The 25,507-nt window shown below is 35.6% G+C and overlaps 4 protein-coding genes and 3 gene segments (V, D, J or C); all 7 read right to left on the bottom strand.

The window, feature by feature from the left end:
- Positions 1 to 1,025: 1,025 nt before the first annotated feature.
- Positions 1,026 to 5,779, bottom strand: LOC128378728 (immunoglobulin lambda-1 light chain-like). Its single transcript, XM_053338312.1, has 4 exons — positions 5,740 to 5,779; positions 5,322 to 5,647; positions 2,322 to 2,355; positions 1,026 to 1,541 (listed from the first exon to the last, which is right to left on the bottom strand). The coding sequence occupies exons 1-4, from the start codon at positions 5,777 to 5,779 to the stop codon at positions 1,225 to 1,227; spliced, it is 717 nt and encodes a 238-aa protein (XP_053194287.1). The 3' UTR covers positions 1,026 to 1,224.
- Positions 2,879 to 3,525, bottom strand: LOC128378729 (Ig kappa chain V-V regions-like). The segment is given in 2 exon segments: positions 2,879 to 3,408; positions 3,486 to 3,525. Coding segments are annotated over 2 exon segments (378 nt in total).
- Positions 5,780 to 6,997: 1,218 nt separating the features above from the next.
- Positions 6,998 to 9,308, bottom strand: LOC128378672 (immunoglobulin lambda-1 light chain-like). The gene is made up of 4 exons (XM_053338238.1): positions 9,254 to 9,308; positions 8,843 to 9,176; positions 8,090 to 8,115; positions 6,998 to 7,314 (listed from the first exon to the last, which is right to left on the bottom strand). The coding sequence occupies exons 1-4, from the start codon at positions 9,291 to 9,293 to the stop codon at positions 6,998 to 7,000; spliced, it is 717 nt and encodes a 238-aa protein (XP_053194213.1). The 5' UTR covers positions 9,294 to 9,308.
- Positions 9,309 to 12,670: 3,362 nt separating this feature from the next.
- Positions 12,671 to 13,233, bottom strand: LOC128379293 (immunoglobulin kappa variable 3-20-like). The segment is given in 3 exon segments: positions 12,671 to 12,718; positions 12,791 to 13,101; positions 13,194 to 13,233. Coding segments are annotated over 3 exon segments (399 nt in total).
- Positions 13,234 to 14,393: 1,160 nt separating this feature from the next.
- Positions 14,394 to 18,117, bottom strand: LOC128378776 (immunoglobulin lambda-1 light chain-like). Its single transcript, XM_053338365.1, has 4 exons — positions 18,059 to 18,117; positions 17,641 to 17,966; positions 15,534 to 15,567; positions 14,394 to 14,756 (listed from the first exon to the last, which is right to left on the bottom strand). Exons 1-4 carry the CDS (start codon positions 18,096 to 18,098, stop codon positions 14,440 to 14,442), a joined length of 717 nt encoding a protein of 238 aa, XP_053194340.1. The 5' UTR covers positions 18,099 to 18,117; the 3' UTR covers positions 14,394 to 14,439.
- Positions 18,118 to 19,243: 1,126 nt separating this feature from the next.
- Positions 19,244 to 22,966, bottom strand: LOC128378856 (immunoglobulin lambda-1 light chain-like). The gene is made up of 4 exons (XM_053338421.1): positions 22,908 to 22,966; positions 22,496 to 22,815; positions 20,384 to 20,420; positions 19,244 to 19,606 (listed from the first exon to the last, which is right to left on the bottom strand). Exons 1-4 carry the CDS (start codon positions 22,945 to 22,947, stop codon positions 19,290 to 19,292), a joined length of 714 nt encoding a protein of 237 aa, XP_053194396.1. The 5' UTR covers positions 22,948 to 22,966; the 3' UTR covers positions 19,244 to 19,289.
- Positions 20,941 to 21,598, bottom strand: LOC128378857 (Ig kappa chain V-III region PC 2413-like). The segment is given in 2 exon segments: positions 20,941 to 21,470; positions 21,551 to 21,598. Coding segments are annotated over 2 exon segments (378 nt in total).
- Positions 22,967 to 25,507: the final 2,541 nt, after the last annotated feature.

Raw genomic sequence — 25,507 nt, forward strand, 5'->3', positions numbered from 1 at the left:
CCAGCATGTTGTCAGTGTGTGCTGAGAATGGCCTTGTAACTTGGAAAGTGAGTTTACTGCTGACAGATTAGAGGGTTTGGAGGATGAGGAGAGGAGGTGCTGGAGGAGCAATTTAATACAACACTGAAACTGAGAGTGACTGACAGGAGGAGGAGCTTTGGTTCAATCTGTATAGTTTGTAATGTTTGATTACTTATCATCTGTGGAGGAAAATGTCTCATCTGTATTCACTATGGTCAGTGTAGCTGTGAACTTTTATCTATAAAATACAATAAACTCATAATCTCAAGAAAACCCTAAATTTGTGTGGATTATATATTAATTTCAGTTAATAATGGATGACATTCACTCATGAAGGTTTCACATTTTGAAACATTTCTCCACTCTACATAGAGCTTTACACAAAATAATCTTCCTCTAATTAATAAATATTTCAGAAGTCAACAACAGATATTTCATGCAGGATATAAACTCTGGTGTTGCACAAATGTGAAAAAAATACAGATTAGATCTTTGATTCATTAAATGATAATAAATAAAACATCATTGTATTTCCAGTCAGAGACAGTTTCTTCTGATATTACAGAGCTGACACTTGACCTCTTCATTTACATGGAGCTATAAATAAGGAGAGGAGGCCTGCAGCTGCATCCTGGTTAAGAAGAGAGGGAGGAGAGAAGTGATGCTTCACTGATGAAGGATGAAAACTCAGTTTCAGTTTCTACTCACTTTATCTCATTATTTAACATATTAACTGTGAAAAGTTAATCAAATAAAACAAAGTAATATTAATGAAGTTTTCTCCCTGGTATTTATTGCATGTATAAACCTAATATATTAAGAATATTGTCAAGTATGAATAAAATAGACATATGTCTGTTATCTGTCTCTTTTGGATAAACTGTAATTATCAGTGAGAGAAAAATTAAAGGAAAATTAAATGTAGTGAAGTTTACATTTATTGCAGTTGAACCAATATTGTTTTATATTTTAAAAACAACAACATAACAAAAACTGCTTTTATTAGAATGCTTTTATTTAATAAAACAAGTCTTGAAAAATGTAACAATTGCAAAGCTGATACAACACCTCCACCTAGCTGTCACAACATTTATTACAAGCATGCAGACACATCTTTTCTAACATCTAAACTTTGTAATGAGCAAACAGCACAAACAGTAAAGAAGCAGATTTGAAATGCTCATTCTGCTCCTCTACTATTCTTCAGGGACACTTTGACTTGTTGATGTTTGTCTCTGAAGTCTGGGAGCCCAAAGACACTTTACATGTGTAAACCTTATCCATGTTCCAGTCTGACGTCTGGATGGACAGATAGCTGCTGATTTGGAAAGTCTGGTCTGGTTGCTGAACAGCGGTGCTGGTAGAGATCCCACTGCTCACTGGACTCCCAGCAGACAACCAGGTCACATCTGCAAAAGGCACAGACTGACTGGACAGACAGACCAGAGTGGCTTGGTTGGACTGGAGCTCAGCACTGGACGGAGGGAAGACTGTCAGGACAGGAGGAGAGAGACTGGAGCCTGAAAATACATGAAGGACAATTATACATAACTGACATTATAGTCAAAGAAAAAACTGATCATCTAGAAATTAAATCATTCATAAGAAGCATGACAGTAACAGATTCATTCATTAGGTGTTTGGACAATATAACAAACAGAAGAAGTAAAAGTAACTGGAAACATGTGAAAATCATCACCTAAAATATGAACAATGTTGATTATTATTAAATATATTATAAACTACATATATCAATCATGACATTACAATGATCAGTTATGAAATCATTTCAGTCACTGTTGGAAAGTATGATTAAGTTGTGTCTACCAAATCATTAGGGGGAAAAACAGATATAAAATAATCTTATAAATATTCAAATTAGTTCAAAACTATCCTAAAACCTCATAAGATTAGTAATTCAAAAATACAAGCACAATAATTTAATATTAGTAACATCATCAAAATACTCTTGACAGATCATTTATCATTCCTATAGCAGAGAATTAAATGTATTTAAATATTACAACTTTTCACTGAATGTAGATACATATTTTCAACATTTGTTTAAAAAAACATATTTTTTTTACAATATTTGTACCAAACATTTTAAATACTATGATCATTTGCTGATCTTTCCTTAGCCTTCAAAGACACAGTTGCTTAGGCACAAAATGAACCTATTTACTGGCAAACATGTTTAATGTAATAAACAAGAATACATACATTGATTGTTTTCTCTTAATATTCATCAGAAACAATAAATCTATTTTGTTTTTTATGATCAGTTTAAAAGAACTTACTTGTCACACTCAGCTTGGTTCCTTGTCCGAATACCACAGTGATTCAGTTTGTACACATGGCTGTACAAAAACCTCCTGACTGTCTCTAATGAGGGGAGTGAAACTGAAACATCCTGTTGAGACCAACTTTCACTGTCAACATGTCGTTCCCTTCATCAGTGTGTTTATAATCCAAAACACTGCTGGACTTGAGGATTGATTCTGAATCTTCTGTTGCATCATTTTGGTTTCATGTTGATGTTAAAAGTCTGAATATCATCAATAAATGGAGAAGGATGATGGTGGAAATGTTTCCTCTCATAAACACATGATTCAGACTATGCAACAAAGTTTGCATTGGTATTATTGAATGCAGTGTGGTATCAAATTAATTCTATATTTAACTTATTTCTTGGCAAAATCATCTTTACTTCAAACATCACATTTGAATGAAACTATTCAAATAATCCTAAAGAAATAATTACACACAGAACATGATGTCTCATAATATAGTGTACTCATCAGGCTATTTGTTATGACCTATGTGAACTCATAAATTATTGACACTGTTTGGGGTCCCATAATTCTCTACTTGTAGTTAATATTAATGTTAGGTATATTATATGAAATGAGTGTTTTCAAGAATAGATTGATGACACTGGTTTGTATTCATCTTTAAAGTATCATGAAGCTACAGAGAGCATTAATTGATGTGTGAGGTATTGGAAAAGCAGAAGTACTTAGTGAAGAGGTTTTTGTCACAGAGTAAATCACTGTGATACTTCCTCGTTAGCAGAGTCGTCCCATGTATTACAGAAATAAACTGCAGAATCTCCTGTCTCTGCTCTCTTAATAATGAACTGGTAATCTATGTTTGATGAGGATTTAGAGTTGAACCGGTCTGAGGAGAATCCTGTTCCAAATTCAGGTGAACTGTCAGAATGGAGAAATCTCAGAACATAGTGAGGAGGTTTACCAGGAACCTGTTTATACCAGTAGACATATTGACTATCATCTCTCTGAATGTTGCATTTGAGAACAACTTCTTGTCCTGTAGAAACTGTGTGGACAGCAGGCGTCTGGGTCAGAACTATCACTGCATCAGCATCTGTCAACAAACACAAAAATACATGAGTTAAAATGTTGAAAATATGAGATATAAAAGGAATGAGAAGAATATCTTACATGTTAGAGCAGTGATGAGAGTGCAGAGGGTCCCCAGCATGTTGTCAGTGTGTGCTGAGAATGGCCTTGTAACTTGGAAAGTGAGTTTACTGCTGACAGATTAGAGGGTTTGGAGGATGAGGAGAGGAGGTGCTGGAGGAGCAATTTAAAACAACACTGAAACTGGAAGTGACTGACAGGAGGAGGAGCTTTGGTTCAATCTGTATAGTTTGTAACATTTGGTGTTTGCTTATCATCTGTGGAGGAAAATGTCTCATCTGTATTCACCATTGTCAGTGTAGCTGTGAACTTTCATCTATAACATACTGTAAACTAATAATCTCAAGAAAGCCCTATATTTGTGTGGATTTTGTATTATTTTCCGTTAATAATGGATGGCATTCATTCATGAAAGTTTTACATTTCCACCATTCTACATAGAGCTTTTCACAAAATAATGATCATCTAATTTACAAGTTATTCAGAAGTAAACAACAGGTATTCCTTGCTCGATATAAACTCTGGTTTTGCACACATGTGAAGATTAGAGGAAAACTTTTTGATTCATTAAATGATAATAAATAAAACATCATTGTGTTTCCAGTCAGAGACAGTTTCTTCTGATATTACAGCGCTGACACTTGGCCTCTTCATTTACATTGAGATCACAACGGATTATAAAACAAGCCATATTTATATCTTCATGTTGTGTTTTGGATTCTGTTAGAATGAATATTGTTAACTTCACAGGATACACCAATTTACCTTTCTATACTGATTTTTAAATAATCATATCAACCACAAAATATTATTAATGTTTAAAGATTTGTGCAATAAAGTTAAGGAAATGTTGTATATTATGTGCAGTAAACAGTGTTGAAAGGTTTACAGTAGGCATGGGATGATAACCGTGTTCAAGGTATACCGTGATTTGAAAAAGCCATGAAAACCGAAACCGCCAAATTTTCTGTCATACCGTTCCGAAGGTATGAGCTGTTTTTTGTCTGGTTAAAGACAGAAAGTGCTGGTCAGAAATCCCTCAGGTGGTGCAGCTGCAGCGTACAGTATCACGACCCCTCAAACTGTCATTACAGTGTATATTCAGGTTAAATTAACATGTCTGTCTTTATTTTTCTTCCTTTTAGGAACATTTTAGAGCTGTAATCGCAATACCGCCATTCCATGAAACTGTGATATTTTTTACTTATGGTTATCATTCCGCCAGAATCTCATACCGGCCCATGCCTAGTTTACAGTAAATTATATGTATCTCTGATCTCAGTATTTTTATTCTTCTTAATTTCCCTCAACCAAACAAACATGTTAACTGTTAATTAAAATTGTGACTAATGTCATTATGTTATAAAACAGGAATCTCTGTATAGATGACCTTTTGTTGGGTTAACATAAGATTTTCATGAACAGATTTTTATCGTTTTTTTCTGTGAAGCAATTGACCTTGGAGTCTGTCTCTAGAAACTGGACTCATGTAGTTTGATTACTGTCATTTTTACTGCAGCTGGATGTATTATAACTATCAGTGCCAGTGTACCAGGGGATTTATCTAGAAGAAAATGATCACATGTTGGGTGGCAGGAGGGTGAAGTACATTTACTAGAGCTTTGCTTGTTGATTTTTTTTTTACATTATTTAAGCCAACACGCAAAGATACATAAAGATCCATGTGGGAATCCAATAAAAGCATTTAGGTGCTTGGAAAAAGTATTTTGTATGATACTGTAGGATGTTACACAAAGTACTGTTCAATAGCTCCACTGTCAACTGACACATGTGAGACTGAAAAAGCAGAAGTGTTCAGTGAGGAGGTTTTTGTCACTGTGTAAATCACTGTGATACGTACTCATTCACAGAGCTGTCCCATGTTTTACAGAAATAGACAGCTGAGTCTCCCTCCTCCACATTGTTGATGATCAGTCGATAATCTGATGTTGACTGATGATTACATGTGAATTTGGGAGAAGAGAATCCAGAGCCATACTTTACAGAGCTCCAGCTATGATAAAACGTCAGCACATACTGAGGAACTCCTCCTGGAATCTGTTTATACCAGCGAACAGCATCGTTAGTAACAGTCCCCAGGTTACAGTCCATGGTGGCTGTCTCTCCTTTCCTCACTGTCACAACAGGAGGCTTCTGTGTCACCACCGTCACACCACTAACACCTGGAAAAAACAAGATGACATGGAGTCAAGAGAAACACACAGACTGATGAATCCAACATGAGGTCAAAGCTGCAGTAAGTCAGCCTCCTTACATGTTAGAGCAGTGATGAGAGTGCAGAGGGTCCCCACCATGTTGTCAGTGTGTGCTGAGAATGGCCTTGTAACTTGGAAAGTGAGTTTACTGCTGACAGATTAGAGGGTTTGGAGGATGAGGAGAGGAGGTGCTGGAGGAGCAATTTAATACAACACTGGAACTGAGAGTGACTGACAGGAGGAGGAGCTTAGGTTCAATCTGTATACTTTGCAATATTTGATTACTTATCATCTGTGGAGGAAAATGTCTCATCTGTATTCACTATTGTCAGTGTAGTTGTGAACTTTTATCTATAAAATACTGTAAACTAATAATCTCAAGAAAGCCCTAAATTTGTTTAGATTTCTTATTATTTTAAGTTAATAATGGATGACATTCACTCATGAAAGTTTTACATTTTGAAACATTTCTCCACTCTACATAGAGCTTTACACAAAATAATTATCTTCTAATTAATAAATATTTCAGAAGTCAACAACAGATATTTCATGCTGGATATAAACTCTGGTTTTGCACAAATGTGAAAAAAATACAGATTAGAGGAAAACTCTTTGATTCATTAAATGATAATAAATTAAACATCATTGTGTTTCAACTCAGAGACAGTTTCTTCTGATATTACAGAATTGACACTTGACCTCTTCATTTACATGGAGCTATAAATGAGGAGAGGAGGCCTGCAGCTGCATCCTGGTTAAGAAGAGAGGGAGGAGACAAGTGATGCTTCACTGATGAAGGATGAAAACTCAGTATCAGTTTCTACTCACTTTATCTCATTATTTAACATATTAACTGTTAAAAGTTAATTAAATAAAACAAAATAATATTAATCAAGTTTTTCTCCCTGGTATTTATAGCATGTATAAACCCAAAGAATATTGTCAAGTAAGAACGAAATAGACATATGTCTGTTATCTGTCTCTTTTGGATAAACTGTAATTATCAGTGAGAGAAAAAGTAAAGGAAAATTAAATGTAGTGAAGTTTACATTTATTGCAGTTGAACCACTATTATTGTATATTTTAAAAACAACAGAATAACAGAAACTGCTTTTATTACAATGCTTTTATTTAATAAAACAAGTCTTGAAAAATGTAACAATTGCAAAGCTGATACAACACCTCCACCTAGCTGTCACAACAGTGATTACAAGCATGCAGACACATCTTTTCTAACATCTAAACGTTGTAATAAGCAAACAGCACAATCAGTAAAGAAGCAGATTTGAAATGCTCATTCTGCTCCTCTACTATTCTTCAGGGACACTTTGACTTGTTGATGTTTGTCTCTGAAGTCTGGGAGCCCAAAGACACTTTACATGTGTAAACCTTATCCATGTTCCAGTCTGACGTCTGGATGGACAGATAGCTGCTGATTTGGAAAGTCTGGTCTGGTTGCTGAACAGCGGTGCTGGTAGAGATCCCACTGCTCACTGGACTCCCAGCAGACAACCAGGTCACATCTGCAAAAGGCACAGACTGACTGGACAGACAGACCAGAGTGGCTTGGTTGGAATGGAGCTCAGCACTGGACGGAGGGAAGACTGTCAGGACAGGAGGAGAGAGACTGGAGCCTGAAAATACATGAAGGACAATTATACATAACTGACATTATAGTCAAAGAAAAAAACTGATCCACTAGAAATTAAATCATTCATAAGAAGCATGACAGTAACAGATTCATTCATTAGGTGTTTGGACAATATAACAAACACAAGAAGTAAAAGTAACTGGCAACATGTGAAAATCATCACTTAAAATATGAACAATGTTGATTATCATTAAATATATTATAAACTAAATATATCAATCATGACATTACAATGATCAGTTATGAAATCATTTCAGTCACTGTTGGAAAGTATGATTAAGTTGTGTCTACCAAATCATTAGGGGAAAAACAGACATAAAATAATCATTCAAATTCAAATAAGTTCAAAACTATACTAAAACCTCATAAGATTAGTAATTCAAAATACAAGCACAATAATTTAATATTAGTAACATCATCAAAATACTCTTGACAGATCATTTATCATTCCTATAGCAGAGAATTAAATGTATTTAAATATTACAACTTTTCACTAAATGTAGATACATATTTTCTACATTTGTTTAAAAACAAACTATTTTTACAATATTTGTACGAAACATTTTAAATACTATGACCATTTGCTGATTTTTACTTAGCCTTCAAAGACACAGTTGCTTAGGCACAAAATCAACCTATTTACTGGCAAACATGTTAAATGTTATAAACAAGAACACATACATTGATTGTTTTCTCTTAATATTCATCAGAAACAATAAATCTATTTTGTTTTTTATGATCAGTTTAAAAGAACTTACTTGTCACACTCAGCTTGGTTCCTTGTCTGAATACCACAGTGATTCAGTTTGTACACATGGCTGTACAAAAACCTCCTGACTGTCTCTAATGAGGGGAGTGAAACTGAAACATCCTGTTGAGACCAACTTTCACTGTCAACATGTCGTTCCCTTCATCAGTGTGTTTATAATCCAAAACACTGCTGGACTTGAGGATTGATTCTGAATCTTCTGTTGCATCATTTTGGTTTCATGTTGATGTTAAAAGTCTGAATATCCTCAATAAATGGAGAAGGATGATGGTGGAAATGTTTCCTCTCATAAACACATGATTCAGACTATGCAACAAAGTTTGCATTGGTATTATTGAATGCAGTGTGGTATCAAATTAATTCTATGTTTAACTTATTTCTTGACAAAATCATCTTTACTTCAAACATCAATTTTCAATTAAACTTTTCAAATAATCCTAAAGAAATAATTACACACAGAACATGATGTCTCATAATATAGTGTACTCATCAGGCTATTTGTTATGACCTATGTGAACTCATAAATTATTGACACTGTTTGGGGTCCCATAATTCTCTACTTGTAGTTAATATTAATATTACGTATCTTATATGAAATGAGTGTTTTCAAGAATAGATTGATGACACTGGTTTGTATTCATCTTTAAAGTCTCATGAAGCTACAGAGAGCATGAATTGATGTGTGAGGTATTGGAAAAGCAGAAGTACTTAGTGAAGAGGTTTTTGTCACAGTGTAAATCACTGTGATACGCGCTCCTGAGCAGAGATGTCCCATGTCTGACAGAAATAGACTGCAGAATCTCCTGTCTCTGCTCTCTTAATGATGAACTGGTAATCTATGTTTGATGAGGATTTAGAGTTGAATCGGTCTGAGGAGAATCCTGTTCCAAAGCTGGGTGAACTGTGAGAATGGTGAAATTGCAGAACATACTGAGGAGGTTTACCAGGAACCTGTTTATACCAGTGGACATAGGTATTGTCATATCTCTGAATGTTGCATTTGAGAACAACTTCTTGTCCCGTAGAAACTGTGTGGACAGCAGGCGTCTGGGTCAGAACTATCACTGCATCAACATCTGTTAACAAACACATAAATACATGAGTTAAAAGTCTTAAAATATGAGATATAAAAGGAATGAGAAGAATATCTTACATGTTAGAGCAGTGATGAGAGTGCAGAGGATCCCCAGCATGATGTCAGTGTGTGGTGTAAACGCCTCTTACTGTCCAGCTGAGAGGTGAGCAGGGTTGGAGTGTGAGGAGAAGAGAGACTGAAGCTTATAAACACTTAGGAGAGGAGAAGTGGAGAAGGAGGAGTTTCAACACTGCACAGTTTTCATTTACAACTACACAACATACAGCTTAACACACACAGAGCTTAATTAGTTCATTTAAAAAGCAGACATATGCGCTTGGGTAATTCCATGCATCATCTGCATCTTATGCACTTGTTGTGTTTTCTTATTGTATCTTGTATATTTTTAAGGTCTAGTTTTAAAAATTCATGCTGTAATCAAATAACAATATTTACATGTTTGACGAAAAAAAAAATTAAATTGTGGGTTGTTATACACTGAGTATAGACGGCTCTATTATTAGTTGACACCAGCCAGACAATCAAAAAGCAGAAGTATTCAGTGAGGAGGTTTTTGTCACTGTGTAAATCACTGTGATACGTCCTTCTTAGCAGAGTTGTCCCATGTTTCACAGTAATAAACTGCTGAGTCTCCCTCCTCCACATTGTTGATGATCAGTCGATAATCTGATGTTGACTGATGATAAATTATGAATTTGGGAGAAGAGAATCCAGAGCCATATGTTGGAGCGCTATTAATGTGATAGAAATGTAATACAAACTGAGGAACTCCTCCTGGAATCTGTTTATACCAGCGAGCACCAATGCCAGTAAAAGTCCCCAGATTACAGTTCATGGTGACTGTCTCTCCTTTCCTCACTGTCACAACAGGAGGCTTCTGTGTCACCACCGTCACACCACTCACACCTGGAAACAACAAGATGACATGGAATCAAGAGAAACACACAGACTGATGAATCCAACATGAGGTCAAAGCTGCAGTAAGTCAGCCTCCTTACATGTTAGAGCAGTGATGAGAGTGCAGAGGGTCCCCAGCATGTTGTCAGTGTGTGCTGAGAATGGCCTTGTAACTTGGAAAGTGAGTTTACTGCTGACAGATTAGAGGGTTTGGAGGATGAGGAGAGGAGGTGCTGGAGGAGCAATTTAATACTACCCTGAAACTGAGAGTGACTGACAGGAGGAGGAGCTTTGGTTCAATGTGTATAGTTTGCAATATTTGATTACTTATCATCTGTGGAGGAAAATGTCTCATCTGTATTCACTATTGTCAGTGTAGTTGTGAACTTTTATCTATAAAATACTGTAAACTCATAATCTCAAGAAAGCCCTAAATTTGTTTGGATTTTGTATTATTTTCAGTTAATAATGGATGACATTCATTCATGAAAGTTTTACATTTTGAAACATTTCTCCACTCTACATAGAGCTTTACACAAAATAATTATCTTCTAATTAATAAATATTTCAGAAGTCAACAACAGATATTCCTTGCTCGATATAAACTCTGGTTTTTCACAAATGTTAAAAATCTACAGATTAGATCTTTGATTCATTAAATGATAATAAATAAAACATCATTGTGTTTCCAGTCAGAGACAGTTTCTTCTGATATTACAGAATTGACACTTGACCTCTTCATTTACATGGAGCTATAAATAAGATTTGTCACTGTTCATAAGTTAATTTAAAGTTAGCATAACGCCACATTGGTCCGTGCTGGCCTGTAAGTGGGAGGGCTGCAGTTTTTCTCGATAAAAATAACTAAAGTTAGGATATTAAAAAAGCACCAACCTAACAGTATAACTGCGTCTGCACTAATTGGGGTTAACAACTTTTTTTACTATTATTTTACTCAGGATTCATGTTTTTGTAGTTCAATGAAAGAATCAATTGTTCATTACAAGTTCTACTCGCAAATAAATCTGTCATGTGTTAATTGTTTTATTTAGCTAGACAAAACAAAATGTTCATTTGTCTTTGTTCATGATACAGTTTATTTCTTATTAAGTCTTATTAAAATATTTTTCTATCTATCAACAGGAAGCAAATCAGAACAGAACATTATTCTCATCATTCAGGCAAGTAGAACATAATGTATGATGTATTGTTTTGTTATTTCCCCTTATTCATCCATTACAACGTAATATTAAAATCGTGGCTGAATTTAGACTATTGTTTTAATACCAAAAATTGTGTCTCTTCATTTTCAGGGTGCCCTTTGGAGGAGCCAGTGGACTTTGTGGACAGTTGGAGTTGAGGTCTAGGGAGAGGACGTCGAGGAGAAATTCATCAGGGAGAAAGAGTAGGCCTCTTGTGATATGAAATGGTTGTGCAGAAGATGCAATTTTAGGTCATCAAAATGTTTAGAGCTCATAAAACATTATAGGTTGAAGCATCCACACACTGGTCAAGGCCGGTCACTTCCCTGCTTGTCCTCCTTGTTTATTTAAAAGTTGGGGGGCACTTCATGCACATTTGTCTAGAAATCATACACAGACTCAACAGTCAGGGAAGGTAGTTTCATTTTCGTGTCTTGTGTGTAATTCATGTAGTTTTAACACAGAGAAGCAATATTTTGAACACCTCGGGACTCATCTGAAAAAGCACAAAACTGTTAATTGTGTTTTTAAAGATAGTGACTACACTAATCATTTAATTTCAGGTAAGACTTGACTTACGTTAATTTAAGGAATTTTTGAAATCTATCTTTCCGAATTTTTCAATTGTCACGTTTTTTTTTTTTAAATTACATGATTTTTTTATGTATTTGAGACAGGAGAAGTGGAGGAGGAGTCTCAACACTCTACACAGTTTTCATTCATAAATCAACTGCATCATATATGTGGTTTACATTAAATGATTTCATGACAAAGAAATATAGTGTTGAAAGGTGTACAGTAAATTACATTTATCTCTGATCTCAGTATTTTCATTCTTCTGAATTTACCTCAATCAAACAGACATGTTTCCTGTACATTTAAATTGTGAGTAATGTCATTCAATTATAAAACAGGACTCTGTGTCTAGATGGACTTTTATTGGGTTTACATAGAATTAGCTGCACATTATAAAACAGATAGTTGTTTTTATTTTTCTGTGAAACAATTGACCATGGAGTTAGTCTTATGAAACAGGATTCATGCAGTTTATTTACTGTCACCTTTACTGCAGCTAGATGTATTATAACCATCAGTGCCTGTGTACCAGGGGATTTATCTAAAAGAAAATGATCACATGTTGGGTTTTGAGAACAGCGTCTGACAAGATACAGGAGTGTTTAAACGCTGATTTATTTGACAATGTCAGATTTTAAGTAGGAAGGTTATATACATTTACTGGAGCTTTGCTTGTTGATTTTTTACATCATTTACTGTAAGCCCAAACACAAATAAATAGTTTTAAATATCTATGTGGGAAACCAATAAAAACATTTAGGTGCTTGGAAAAAAATATTGTACATAATACTGGAGTATGTTACACAAAGTACTGTTCAATAGCTCCACTGTCAACTGACGTGTGAGACTGAAAAAGCAGAAGTGTTGAGTGAGGAGGTTTTTGTCACAGTGTAAATCACTGTGATACCCACTCACTCACAGAGCTGTCATATGTTTGACAGTAATAGACTGCTGAGTCTCCCTCCTCCACATTGTTGATGATCAGTCGATAATCTGATGTTGACTGATGATTAGATGTGAATTTGGGAGAGGAGAATCCAGAGCCATACTCTACAGAGCTCCAACTATGATAAAACCTCAGCATATACTGAGGAACTCCTCCTGGAATCTGTTTATACCAGTAAGCAGTGCTAATAACAGTCCCCAGGTTACAGTCCATGGTGGCTGTCTCTCCTTTCCTCACTGTCACAACAGGAGGCTTCTGTGTCACCACCGTCACACCACTCACACCTGGAAACAACAAGATGACATGGAGTCAAGAGAAACACACAGACTGATGAATCCAACATGAGGTCAAATCTGCAGTAAGTCAGCCTCCTTACATGTTAGAGCAGTGATGAGAGTGCAGAGGGTCCCCAGCATTTTGTCAGTGTGTGCTGAGAATGGCCTTGTAACTTGGAAAGTGAGTTTACTGCTGACAGATTAGAGGGTTTGGAGGATGAGGAGAGGAGGTGCTGGAGGAGCAATTTAATACAACACTGAAACTGAGAGTGACTGACAGGAGGAGGAGCTTTGGTTCAATCTGTATAGTTTGCAATATTTGATTACTTATCATCTGTGGAGGAAAATGTCTCATCTGTATTCACTATTGTCAGTGTAGCTGTGAACTTTTATCTATAAAATACAATAAACCCATCATCTCAAGAAAGCCCTAAATTTGTGTGGATTTAGTATTATTTTCAGTTAATAATGGATGACATTCACTCATGAAGGTTTAACATTTTGAAACATTTCTCCACTCTACATAGAGCTTTACACAAAATGATCATCTTCTAATTTAAAAGTTATTCAGAAGTCAACAACAGATATTTCTTGCTCGATATAAACTCTGGTTTTGCACACATGTGAAGATTAGAGGAAAACTCTTTGATTCATTAAATGATAATAAGTAAATCATCATTGTGTTTCCAGTCAGAGACAGTTTCTTCTGATATTACAGAATTGACACTTGACCTCTTCATTTACATGGAGCTATAAATAAGGAGAGGAGGCCTGCAGCTGCATCCTGGTTAAGAAGAGAGGGAGGAGAGAAGTGATGCTTCGCTGATGAAGGATAAAAATTCAGTTTCAGTTTCTACTCACTTTATCTCATTGTTTAACATATTAACTGTTAAAAGTTAATCAAATAAAACAAAGTAATAATGATCAAGTTTTCTCCCTGGTATTTATAGCATGTATAAACCCAATATATAAAGAATATTGTCAAGTATGAATAAAATAGACATATGTCTGTTATCTGTCTCTTTTGGATAAACTGTAATTATCAGTGAGAGAAAAATTAAAGGAAAATTAAATGTAGTGAAGTTTACATTTATTGCAGTTGAACCATTATTGTTTTATATTTTAAAAACAACAACATAACAAAAACTGATTTTATTAGAATGCTTTTATTTAATAAAACAAGTCTTGAAAAATGTAACAATTGCAAAGCTGATACAACACCTCCACCTAGCTGTCACAACATTTATTACAAGCATGCAGACACATCTTTTCTAACATCTAAACTTTGTAATGAGCAAACAGTAAAGAAGCAGATTTGAAATGCTCATTCTGCTCCTCTACTATTCTTCAGGGACACTTTGACTTGTTGATGTTTGTCTCTGAAGTCTGGGAGCCCAAAGACACTTTACATGTGTAAACCTTATCCATGTTCCAGTCTGACGTCTGGATGGACAGATAGCTGCTGATTTGGAAAGTCTGGTCTGGTTGCTGAACAGCGGTGCTGGTAGAGATCCCACTGCTCACTGGACTCCCAGCAGACAACCAGGTCACATCTGCAAAAGGCACAGACTGACTGGACAGACAGACCAGAGTGGCTTGGTTGGACTGGAGCTCAGCACTGGACGGAGGGAAGACTGTCAGGACAGGAGGAGAGAGACTGGAGCCTGAAAATACATGATGGACAATTATACATAACTGACATTATAGTCAAAGAAAAAACTGATCAACTAGAAATTAAATCATTCATAAGAAGCATGACAGTAACAGATTCATTCATTAGGTGTTTGGACAATATAACAAACACAAGAAGTAAAAGTAACTGGCAACATGTGAAAATAATCACCTAAAATATGAACAATGTTGATTATTATTAAATATATTATAAACTAAATATATCAATCATGACATTACAATGATCAGTTATGAAATCATTTCAGTCACTGTTGGAAAGTATGATTAAGTTGTGTCTATCAAATCATCAGGGGAAACAACAGACATAAAATAATCATATCAAATTCAAATAAGTTCAAAACTATCCTAAAACCTCATAAGATTAGTAATTCAAAAATACAAGCACAATAATTTAATATTAGTAACATCATCAAAATACTCTTGACAGATCATTTATCATTCCTATAGCAGAGAATTAAATGTATTTAAATATTACAACTTTTCACTAAATGTTGATACATATTTTCTACATTTGTTTAAGAGAATATATTTTTTACAATATTTGTACCAAACATTTTAAATACTATGATCATTTGCTGATCTTTCCTTAGCCTTCAAAGACACAGTTGCTTAGGCACAAAATGAACCTATTTACTGGCAAACATGTTAAATGTTATAAACAAGAACACATACATTGATTGTTTTCTCTTAATATTCATCAGAAACAATAAATCTATTTTGTTTTTTATGATCAGTTTAAAAGAACTTACTTGTCACACTCAGCTTGGTTCCTTGTCCGAATACCACAGTGATTCAGTTTGTACACATGGCTGTACAAAAACCTCCTGACTGTCTCTAATGAGGGGAGTGAAACTGAAACATCCTGTTGAGACCAACTTTCACTGTCAACATGTCGTTCCCTTCATCAGTGTGTTTATAATCCAAAACACTGCTGGACTTGAGGATTGATTCTGAATCTTCTGTTGCATCATTTTGGTTTCATGTTGATGTTAAAATTCTGAATATCATCAATAAATGGAGAAGGATGATGGTGGAAATGTTTCCTCTCATAAACACATGATTCAGACTATGCAACAAAGTTTGCATTGGTATTATTGAATGCAGTGTGGTATCAAATTCATTCTATGTTTAACTTATTTCTTGGCAAAATCATCTTTACTTCAAACATCACATTTGAATGAAACTATTCAAATAATCCTAAAGAAATAATTACACACAGAACATGATGTCTCATAATATAGTGTACTCATCAGGCTATTTGTTATGACCTATGTGAACTCATAAATTATTGACACTGTTTGGGGTCCCATCATTCTCTACTTGTAGTTAATATTAATGTTACGTATCTTATATGAAATGAGTGTTTTCAAGAATAGATTGATGACACTGGTTTGTATTCATCTTTAAAGCCTCATGAAGCTACAGAGAGCATGAATTGATGTGTGAGGTATTGGAAAAGCAGAAGTACTTAGTGAAGAGGTTTTTGTCACAGAGTAAATCACTGTGATACGTACTCCTTAGCAGAGGTGTCCCATATCTCACAGAAATAAACTGCAGAGTCTCCTGTCTCTGCTCTCTTAATGATGAACTGGTAATCTATGTTTGATGAGGTTTTAGAGTTGAACCGGTCTGAGGAGAATCCTGTTCCAAATTCAGGTGAACTGTGAGAATGGTAAAATCTCAGAACATACTGAGGAGGTTTACCAGGAACCTGTTTATACCATTTGACATATTGACTATCATCTCTCTGAATGTTGCATTTGAGAACAACTTCTTGTCCTGTAGAAACTGAGTGGACAGCAGGCGTCTGGGTCAGAACTATCACTGCATCAACATCTGTCAACAAACACAAAAAATACATGAGTTAAAAGGTTAAAAATATGAGATATAAAAGGAATGAGAAGAATATCTTACATGTTAGAGCAGTGATGAGAGTGCAGAGGATCCCCAGCATGATGTCAGTGTGTGGTGTAAACGTCTCTTACTGTCCAGCTGCGAGGTGAGCAGGGTTGGAGTGTGAGGAGAAGAGAGACTGAAGCTTATAAACACACTTGAGACAGGAGAAGTGGAGGAGGAGTTTCAACACTCTACACAGTTTTCATTCATGAATCAACTGCATCATATATGTGGTTCACATTAAATGATTTCATGACAAAAAAATACAGTGTTGAAAGGTGTACAGTAAATTACATTTATCTCTGATCTCAGTATTTTTATTCTTCTGAATTTACCTCAATCAAACAGACATGTTTCCTGTACATTTAAATTGTGACTAATGTCATTCAATTATAAAACAGGACTCTGTGTCTAGATGAACTTTTATTGGGTTTACATAGAATTAGCTGCACATTAATAAACAGATAGTTGTTTTTTTCTGTGAAACAATTGACCATGGAGTTAGTCTTATGAAACAGGATTCATGCAGTTTATTTACTGTCACCTTTACTGCAGCTAGATGTATTATAACCATCAGTGCCTGTGTACCAGGGGATTTATCTAAAAGAAAATGATCACATGTTGGGTTTGAGAACAACGTCTGACAAGATACAGGAGTGTTTAAACGCTGATTTATTTGACAATGTCAGATTTTAAGTAGGAAGGTTATATACATTTACTGGAGCTTTGCTTGTTGATTTTTTACATTATTTAAGCACAAACACAAATACATAGTTTTAAATATCTATGTGGGAAACCAATAAAAACATTTAAGTGCTTGGAAAACAATATTGTACATAATACTGGAGTATGTTACACAAAGTACTGTTCAATAGCTCCACTGTCAACTGACGTGTGAGACTGAAAAAGCAGAAGTGTTCAGTGAGGAGGTTTTTGTCACAGTGTAAATCACTGTGATACGTTTTCAGTAGCAGAACTGTCCCATGTTTGACAGTAATAGACTGCTGAGTCTCCCTCCTCCACATTGTTGATGATCAGTCGATAATCTGATGTTGACTGATGATTAGATGTGAATTTGGGAGAGGAGAAACCAGAGCCATAACTTACAGAGCTCCAGCCATGATAAAATCTCAGCATATGCTGAGGAACTCCTCCTGGAATCTGTTTATACCAGCTAGCAACTTCATTAGTAACAGTCCCCAGGTTACAGTCCATGGTGGCTGTCTCTCCTTTCCTCACTGTCACAACAGGAGGCTTCTGTGTCACCACCGTCACACCACTCACACCTGGAAACAACAAGATGACATGGAGTCAAGAGAAACACACAGACTGATGAATCCAACATGAGGTCAAAGCTGCAGTAAGTCAGCCTCCTTACATGTTAGAGCAGTGATGAGAGTGCAGAGGGTCCCCAGCATGTTGTCAGTGTGTGCTGAGAATGGCCTTGTAACTTGGAAAGTGAGTTTACTGCTGACAGATTAGAGGGTTTGGAGGATGAGGAGAGGAGGTGCTGGAGGAGCAATTTAATACAACACTGAAACTGAGAGTGACTGACAAGAGGAGGAGTTTTGGTTCAATCTGTATAGTTTGCAATATTTGATTACTTATCATCTGTGGAGGAAAATGTCTCATCTGTATTCACCATTGTCAGTGTAGCTGTGAACTTTTATCTATAAAATCAGCTTGTGTGGATTTTGTATTATTTTCAGTTAATAATGGATGATATTCATTCAAGAAAGTTTTACATTTTGAAACATTTCTCCACTCTACATAGAGCTTTACACAAAATAATCATCTTCTAATTTACAAGTTATTCAGAAGTCAACAACAGATATTTCTTGCTCGATATAAACTCTGGTTTTACACACTTGAAACATGTACATATCAGAGGAAAACTCTTTAATTCATTAAATGATAATAAATAAAACATCATTGTGTTTCCAGTCAGAGACAGTTTCTTCTGATATTACAGAGCTGACACTTGATCTCTTCATTTACATGGAGCTATAAATAAGGAGAGGAGGCCTGCAGCTGCATCCTGGTTAAGAAGAGAGGGAGGAGAGAAGTGATGCTTCACTGATGAAGGATGAAAACTCAGTTTCAGTTACTACTCACTTTATCTCATTATTTAACATATTAACTGTTAAAATGTAATCAAATAAAACAAAGTAATATTAATCAAGTTTTCTCGCTGGTATTTATAACATGTATAAACCCAATATATTAAGAATATTGTCAAGTATGATTAAAATAGACATATATCTGTTATCTGTCTCTTCTGGATAAACTGTAATTATCTGTGAGAGGAACATTAAAGGAAAATTAAATGTAGTGACGTTTACATTTATTGCAGTTAAACCACTATTGTTTTATATTTTAAAAACAACAAAATAGCACAAACTGTTTTATTAGAATGCTTTTATTTAATAAAACAAGTCTTGAAAATTGTAACAATTGCAAAGCTGATACAACACCTCCACCTAACTGTCACAACAGTTATTACAAGCATGCAGACACATCTTTTCTAACATCTAAACTTTGTAATGAGCAAACAGCACAAACAGTAAAGAAGCAGATTTGAAATGCTCATTCTGCTCCTCTACTATTCTTCAGGGACACTTTGACTTGTTGATGTTTGTCTCTGAAGTCTGGGAGCCCAAAGACACTTTACATGTGTAAACCTTATCCATGTTCCAGTCTGACGTCTGGATGGACAGATAGCTGCTGATTTGGAAAGTCTGGTCTGGTTGCTGAACAGCGGTGCTGGTAGAGATCCCACTGCTCACTGGACTCCCAGCAGACAACCAGGTCACATCTGCAAAAGGCACAGACTGACTGGACAGACAGACCAGAGTGGCTTGGTTGGACTGGAGCTCAGCACTGGACGGAGGGAAGACTGTCAGGACAGGAGGAGAGATACTGGAGCCTGAAAATACATGAAGGACAATTATACATAATTGACATTATAGTCAAAGAAAAAACTGATCAACTAGAAATTAAATCATTCATAAGAAGCATGACAGTAACAGATTCATTCATTAGGTGTTTGGACAATATAACAAACACAAGAAGTAAAAGTAACTGGCAACATGTGAAAATAATCACCTAAAATATGAACAATGTTGATTATTATTAAATATATTATAAACTAAATATATCAATCATGACATTACAATGATCAGTTATGAAATCATTTCAGTCACTGTTGGAAAGTATGATTAAGTTGTGTCTACCAAATCATTAGGGGATAAAACAGATAGAAAATAATCATATCAAATTCAAATAAGTTCAAAACTATCCTAAAACCTCATAAGATTAGTAATTCAAAAATACAAGCACAATAATTTAATATTAGTAACATCATCAAAATACTCTTGACAGATCATTTATCTTTCCTATAGCAGAGAATTAAATGTATTTAAATAGTACAACTTTTCACTAAATGTAGATACATATTTTCTACATTTGTTTAAAAATATATATTTTTGACAATATTTGTACCAAACATTTTAAATACTATGATCATTTGCTGATCTTTCCTTAGCCTTCAAAGACACAGTTGCTTAGGCACAAAATGAACCTATTTACTGACAAACATGTTAAATGTTATAAACAAGAACACAAACATTGATTGTTTTCTCTTAATATTCATCAGAAACAATAAATCTATTTTGTTTTTTATGATCAGTTTAAAAGAACTTACTTGTCACACTCAGCTTGGTTCCTTGTCCGAATACCACAGTGATTCAGTTTGTACACATGGCTGTACAAAAACCTCCTGACTGTCTCTAATGAGGGGAGTGAAACTGAAACATCCTGTTGAGATCAACTTTCACTGTCAACATGTCGTTCCCTTCATCAGTGTGTTTATAATCCAAAACACTGCTGGACTTGAGGATTGATTCTGAATCTTCTGTTGCATCATTTTGGTTTCATGTTGATGTTAAAAGTCTGAATATCATCAATAAATGGAGAAGGATGATGGTGGAAATGTTTCCTCTCATAAACACATGATTCAGACTATGCAACAAAGTTTGCATTGGTATTATTGAATGCAGTGTGGTATCAAATTAATTCTATGTTTAACTTATTTCTTGGCAAAATCATCTTTACTTCAAACATCAATTTTCAATTAAACTTTTCAAATAATCCTAAAGAAATAATTACACACAGAACATGTTGTCTCATAATATAGTGTACTCATCAGGCTGTTTGTTATGACCTATGTGAACTCATAAATTATTGACACTGTTTGGGGTCCCATAATTCTCTACTTGTAGTTAATATTAATGTTACGTATCTTATATGAAATGAGTGTTTTCAAGAATAGATTGATGACACTGGTTTGTATTCATCTTTAAAGTCTCATGAAGCTACAGAGAGCATTAATTGATGTGTGAGGTATTGGAAAAGCAGAAGTACTTAGTGAAGAGGTTTTTGTCACAGAGTAAATCACTGTGATACACCCTCGATAGCTGAGTCGTCCCATGTATAACAGAAATAAACTGCAGAATCTCCTGTCTCTGCTCTCTTAATGATGAACTGGTAATCTATGTTTGATGAGGATTTAGAGTTGAATCGGTCTGAGGAGAATCCTGTTCCAAAGTTGGGTGAACTGTTAGAATGGAGAAATCTCAGAACATACTGAGGAGGTTTACCAGGAGCCTGTTTAAACCATCTGACATAATTTCCATAATCTGTCTGAATGTTGCATTTGAGAACAACTTCTTGTCCTGTAGAAACGGTGTGGACAGCAGGCGTCTGGGTCAGAACTATCACTGCATCAACATCTGTCAACACAAAAATACATGAGTTAAATTGTTAATGTTTGAAATTATGGGACATAAAAGAAATGAGACAAATATCTTACATGTTAGAGCAGTGATGAGAGTGCAGAGGATCCCCAGCATGATGTCAGTGTGTGGTGTAAACGTCTCTTACTGTCCAAATGAGAGGTGAGCAGGGTTGGAGTGTGAGGAGAAGAGAGACTGAAGCTTATAAACACACTTGAGACAGGAGAAGTGGAGGAGGAGTTTCAACACTCTACACAGTTTTCATTCATAAATCAACTGCATCATATATGTGGTTTACATTAAATGATTTCATGACAAAGAAATACAGTGTTGAAAGGTGTAAAGTAAATTGCATTTATCTCTGATCTCAGTATTTTTATTATTTTGAATTTACCTCAATCAAACAGACATGTTTCCTGTACATTTAAATTGTGACTAATGTCATTCAATTATAAAACAGGACTCTGTATCTAGATGACTTTTATTGGGTTTACATAGAATTAGCTGCACATTAATAAACAGATAGTTGTTTTTTTCTGTGAAACAATTGACCATGGAGTTAGTCTTATGAAACAGGATTCATGCAGTTTATTTACTGTCACCTTTACTGCAGCTAGATGTATTATAACCATCAGTGCCTGTGTACCAGGGGATTTATCTAAAAGAAAATGATCACATGTTGGGTTTTGAGAACAACGTCTGACAAGATACAGGAGTGTTTAAACGCTGATTTATTTGACAATGTCAGATTTTAAGTAGGAAGGTGATATACATTTACTGGAGCTTTGCTTGTTGATTTTTTACATTATTTAAGCCCAAACACAAATAAATAGTTTTAAATATATATGTGGGAAACCAATGAAAACATTTAGTTGCTTGGAAAAAAATATTGTACATAATACTGGAGTATGTTACACAGAGTACTGTTCAATAGCTCCACTGTTAACTGACGTGTGAGACTGAAAAAGCAGAAGTGTTCAGTGAAGAGGTTTTTGTCACAGTGTAAATCACTGTGATACCCACTCACTCACAGAGCTGTCCCATGTTTTACAGAAATAGACTGCTGAGTCTCCCTCCTCCACATTGTTGATGATCAGTCGATAATCTGATGTTGACTGATGATTAGATGTGAATTTGGGAGAAGAGAATCCAGAGCCATATGTTGGAGCGCTATAGCTGTGATAGAAATATAATACAAACTGAGGAACTCCTCCTGGAATCTGTTTATACCAGCCAGCAATGTTGTTAACAGTCCCCAGGTTACAGTCCATGGTGGCTGTCTCTCCTTTCCTCACTGTCACAACAGGAGGCTTCTGTGTCACCACCGTCACACCACTCACACCTGGAAACAACAAGATGACATGGAGTCAAGAGAAACACACAGACTGATGAATCCAACATGAGGTCAAAGCTGCAGTAAGTCAGCCTCCTTACATGTTAGAGCAGTGATGAGAGTGCAGAGGGTCCCCAGCATGTTGTCAGTGTGTGCTGAGAATGGCCTTGTAACTTGGAAAGTGAGTTTACTGCTGACAGATTAGAGGGTTTGGAGGATGAGGAGAGGAGGTGCTGGAGGAGCAATTTAATACAACACTGAAACTGAGAGAGACTGACAGGAGGAGGAGCTTTGGTTCAATCTGTATAGTTTGTCACATTTCGTGTTTGCTTATCATCTGTGGAGGAAAATGTCTCATCTGTATTCACTATTGTCAGTGTAGCTGTGAACTTTTATCTATAAAATACTGTAAACTAATAATCTCAAGAAAGCCCTAAATTTGTTTAGATTTCTTATTATTTTAAGTTAATAATGGATGACATTCATTCATGAAAGTTTTACATTTGGAAACATTTCTCCACTCTACATAGAGCTTTACACAAAATAATTATCTTCTAATTAATAAATATTTCAGAAGTCAACAACAGATATTTCATGCTTGATATAAACTTTGGTTTTGCACAAATGTGAAAACAATGCAGATTAGAGGAAAACTCTTTGATTCATTAAATGATAATAAATAAAACATCATTGTGTTTCAACTCAGAGACAGTTTCTTCTGATATTACAGAGCTGACACTTGACCTCTTCATTTACATGGAGCTATAAATAAGGAGAGGAGGCCTGCAGCTGCATCCTGGTTAAGAAGAGAGGGAGGAGAGAAGTGATGCTTCACTGATGAAGGGTGAAAACTCAGTTTCAGTTTCTACTCACTTTATCTCATTATTTAACATATTGACAGTTGATAGTTACTAAAACAAACTAAAGCAATATTAATCATGTTTGCTCCCTGAAATTAATTGTATGTATAAGCCTAGTAACAATGTTGTTTTTTTAAATGACATATATAAAATATAGTCAAATAAGAATAATATAGACATATGTCTGACGGAACCTCAGCATATATCGAGGAAATCCTCCTGGAATCTGTTTATACCAGCAAACTGATTGATCAGTAACAGTCCCCAGGTTACAGTCCATGGTGACTGTGTCTCCTTTCCTCACTGTCACAACAGGAGGCTTCTGTGTCACCACCGTCACACCACTCACACCTGGAAACAACAAGATCACCTGGAGTCAACTACTGAGGAAAATGTTTCTCCATTATTGTCAGAGTAAACTTTCTTTTTTTTTTTTTGACTTTGTTACTTTGTTAGCCTTCAAAGTAAAACCTCTGGCTTTCATTTTATCAACCAGTCAAATGGGGGAAAAATAGTTAGTAATTGTCAACTACTTCTGATAACACATGCTGCTGTATATCATTGATACTAGGGGCAGCAGTGGCACAGGTTTGGAGGCACAATCCCCAGCTCTTCCTATCCTCTGTTGAAGTGTCTTTGATCAAGACACTCAACTTACCATATTGCTGCCAATGTGTTGTCTGCATGGCAGCTCCACTGAAACTGGTGTGTGAGGTTGCTTGGGAATGAGAGGCACACTGTAAAGTGTGTTTTCCCTCTAAAATGTATATATAAATGCAATCCATCTACAAAAAATCTATTGATATGAATATGTTTTTAATAATGAATTGGGTAAGCATAGTCCAAATATATCAAGCAAAAACACAAACAAATGCAAAAGTTAAACAATATGAAAAAGTTATCTACATACTGCATTAGACAACATTTTCAACCATTATGTAACATTACATCCAGCTATTGCTATTATACTGTGCAGATCATCAAGATGACAGTTGGTAATTTGATACATGCTGCCACCTTGTGGTTCAAAGTGACTTTGTACAAAAAGGAAGATTTACCATTAATAATATAGAAGTCTACCATAATGTCTACACCATGCAGCCTTATTGATGTGACCTTTCCTCACATCACACTCATCAATAAAATAATATAAACTCCATCTTCTTCTGGAAATATATAAACATTACACTCTTGTTTACAGCAATATATCAGCACTGATACCAGACAAAAGCAAGTAAAGGTAACAGGTCTATGGTCTCTGTTGTCCTCTCCTCCTCACTCTGATCGGTGTTTGTCCTGTGATAATCCTTCTAGCAGGAACCCTCATCTGTGCTCGCAGTGGAGACCTCAGACCAACACTGGGGGGAATTCTTTGAATGGGCCGCTGAGGCAGACTGGATCTGCCGTCCTTGAGTTCATCCACAAAAGCCTCCATTCTGTCAAACTTTGCAGTGAGCGCCCCCAGTTCATCTTTTAGTGTGTTAAACTGCCTGTAGAGATCTCCCAGAGCATCTGACAGAGGTTGAATCCTGGACACATGCAGAGACATTTGGAAAAGTATAAATTATTAAATGTTTTCAGCATTTCAATAGCTAGTCAACGGTCTTTGGCACTGCAGTGCTCCACAAGCTCACATGAAATAGGAATATTGTTTATTGGCAAAACATTGCCAAGAGGAGAACCAAGTCAAATTGGCAACATGAACAAAGTCATGAAATGCTGTTAAGCAGTAACAGCCTCATCATCTGCAAGAAACATCAGTGAAACAGACAAAAAGAATTGTCCCTAAAAGTCCCTACAAAGAAATATAAAACTAGCAGCGTTTGGCCCAAATTTAGGAA

Source organism: Scomber japonicus, chromosome 18 (assembly GCF_027409825.1).
Source record: "Scomber japonicus isolate fScoJap1 chromosome 18, fScoJap1.pri, whole genome shotgun sequence".
NCBI lineage: Eukaryota > Metazoa > Chordata > Actinopteri > Scombriformes > Scombridae > Scomber > Scomber japonicus.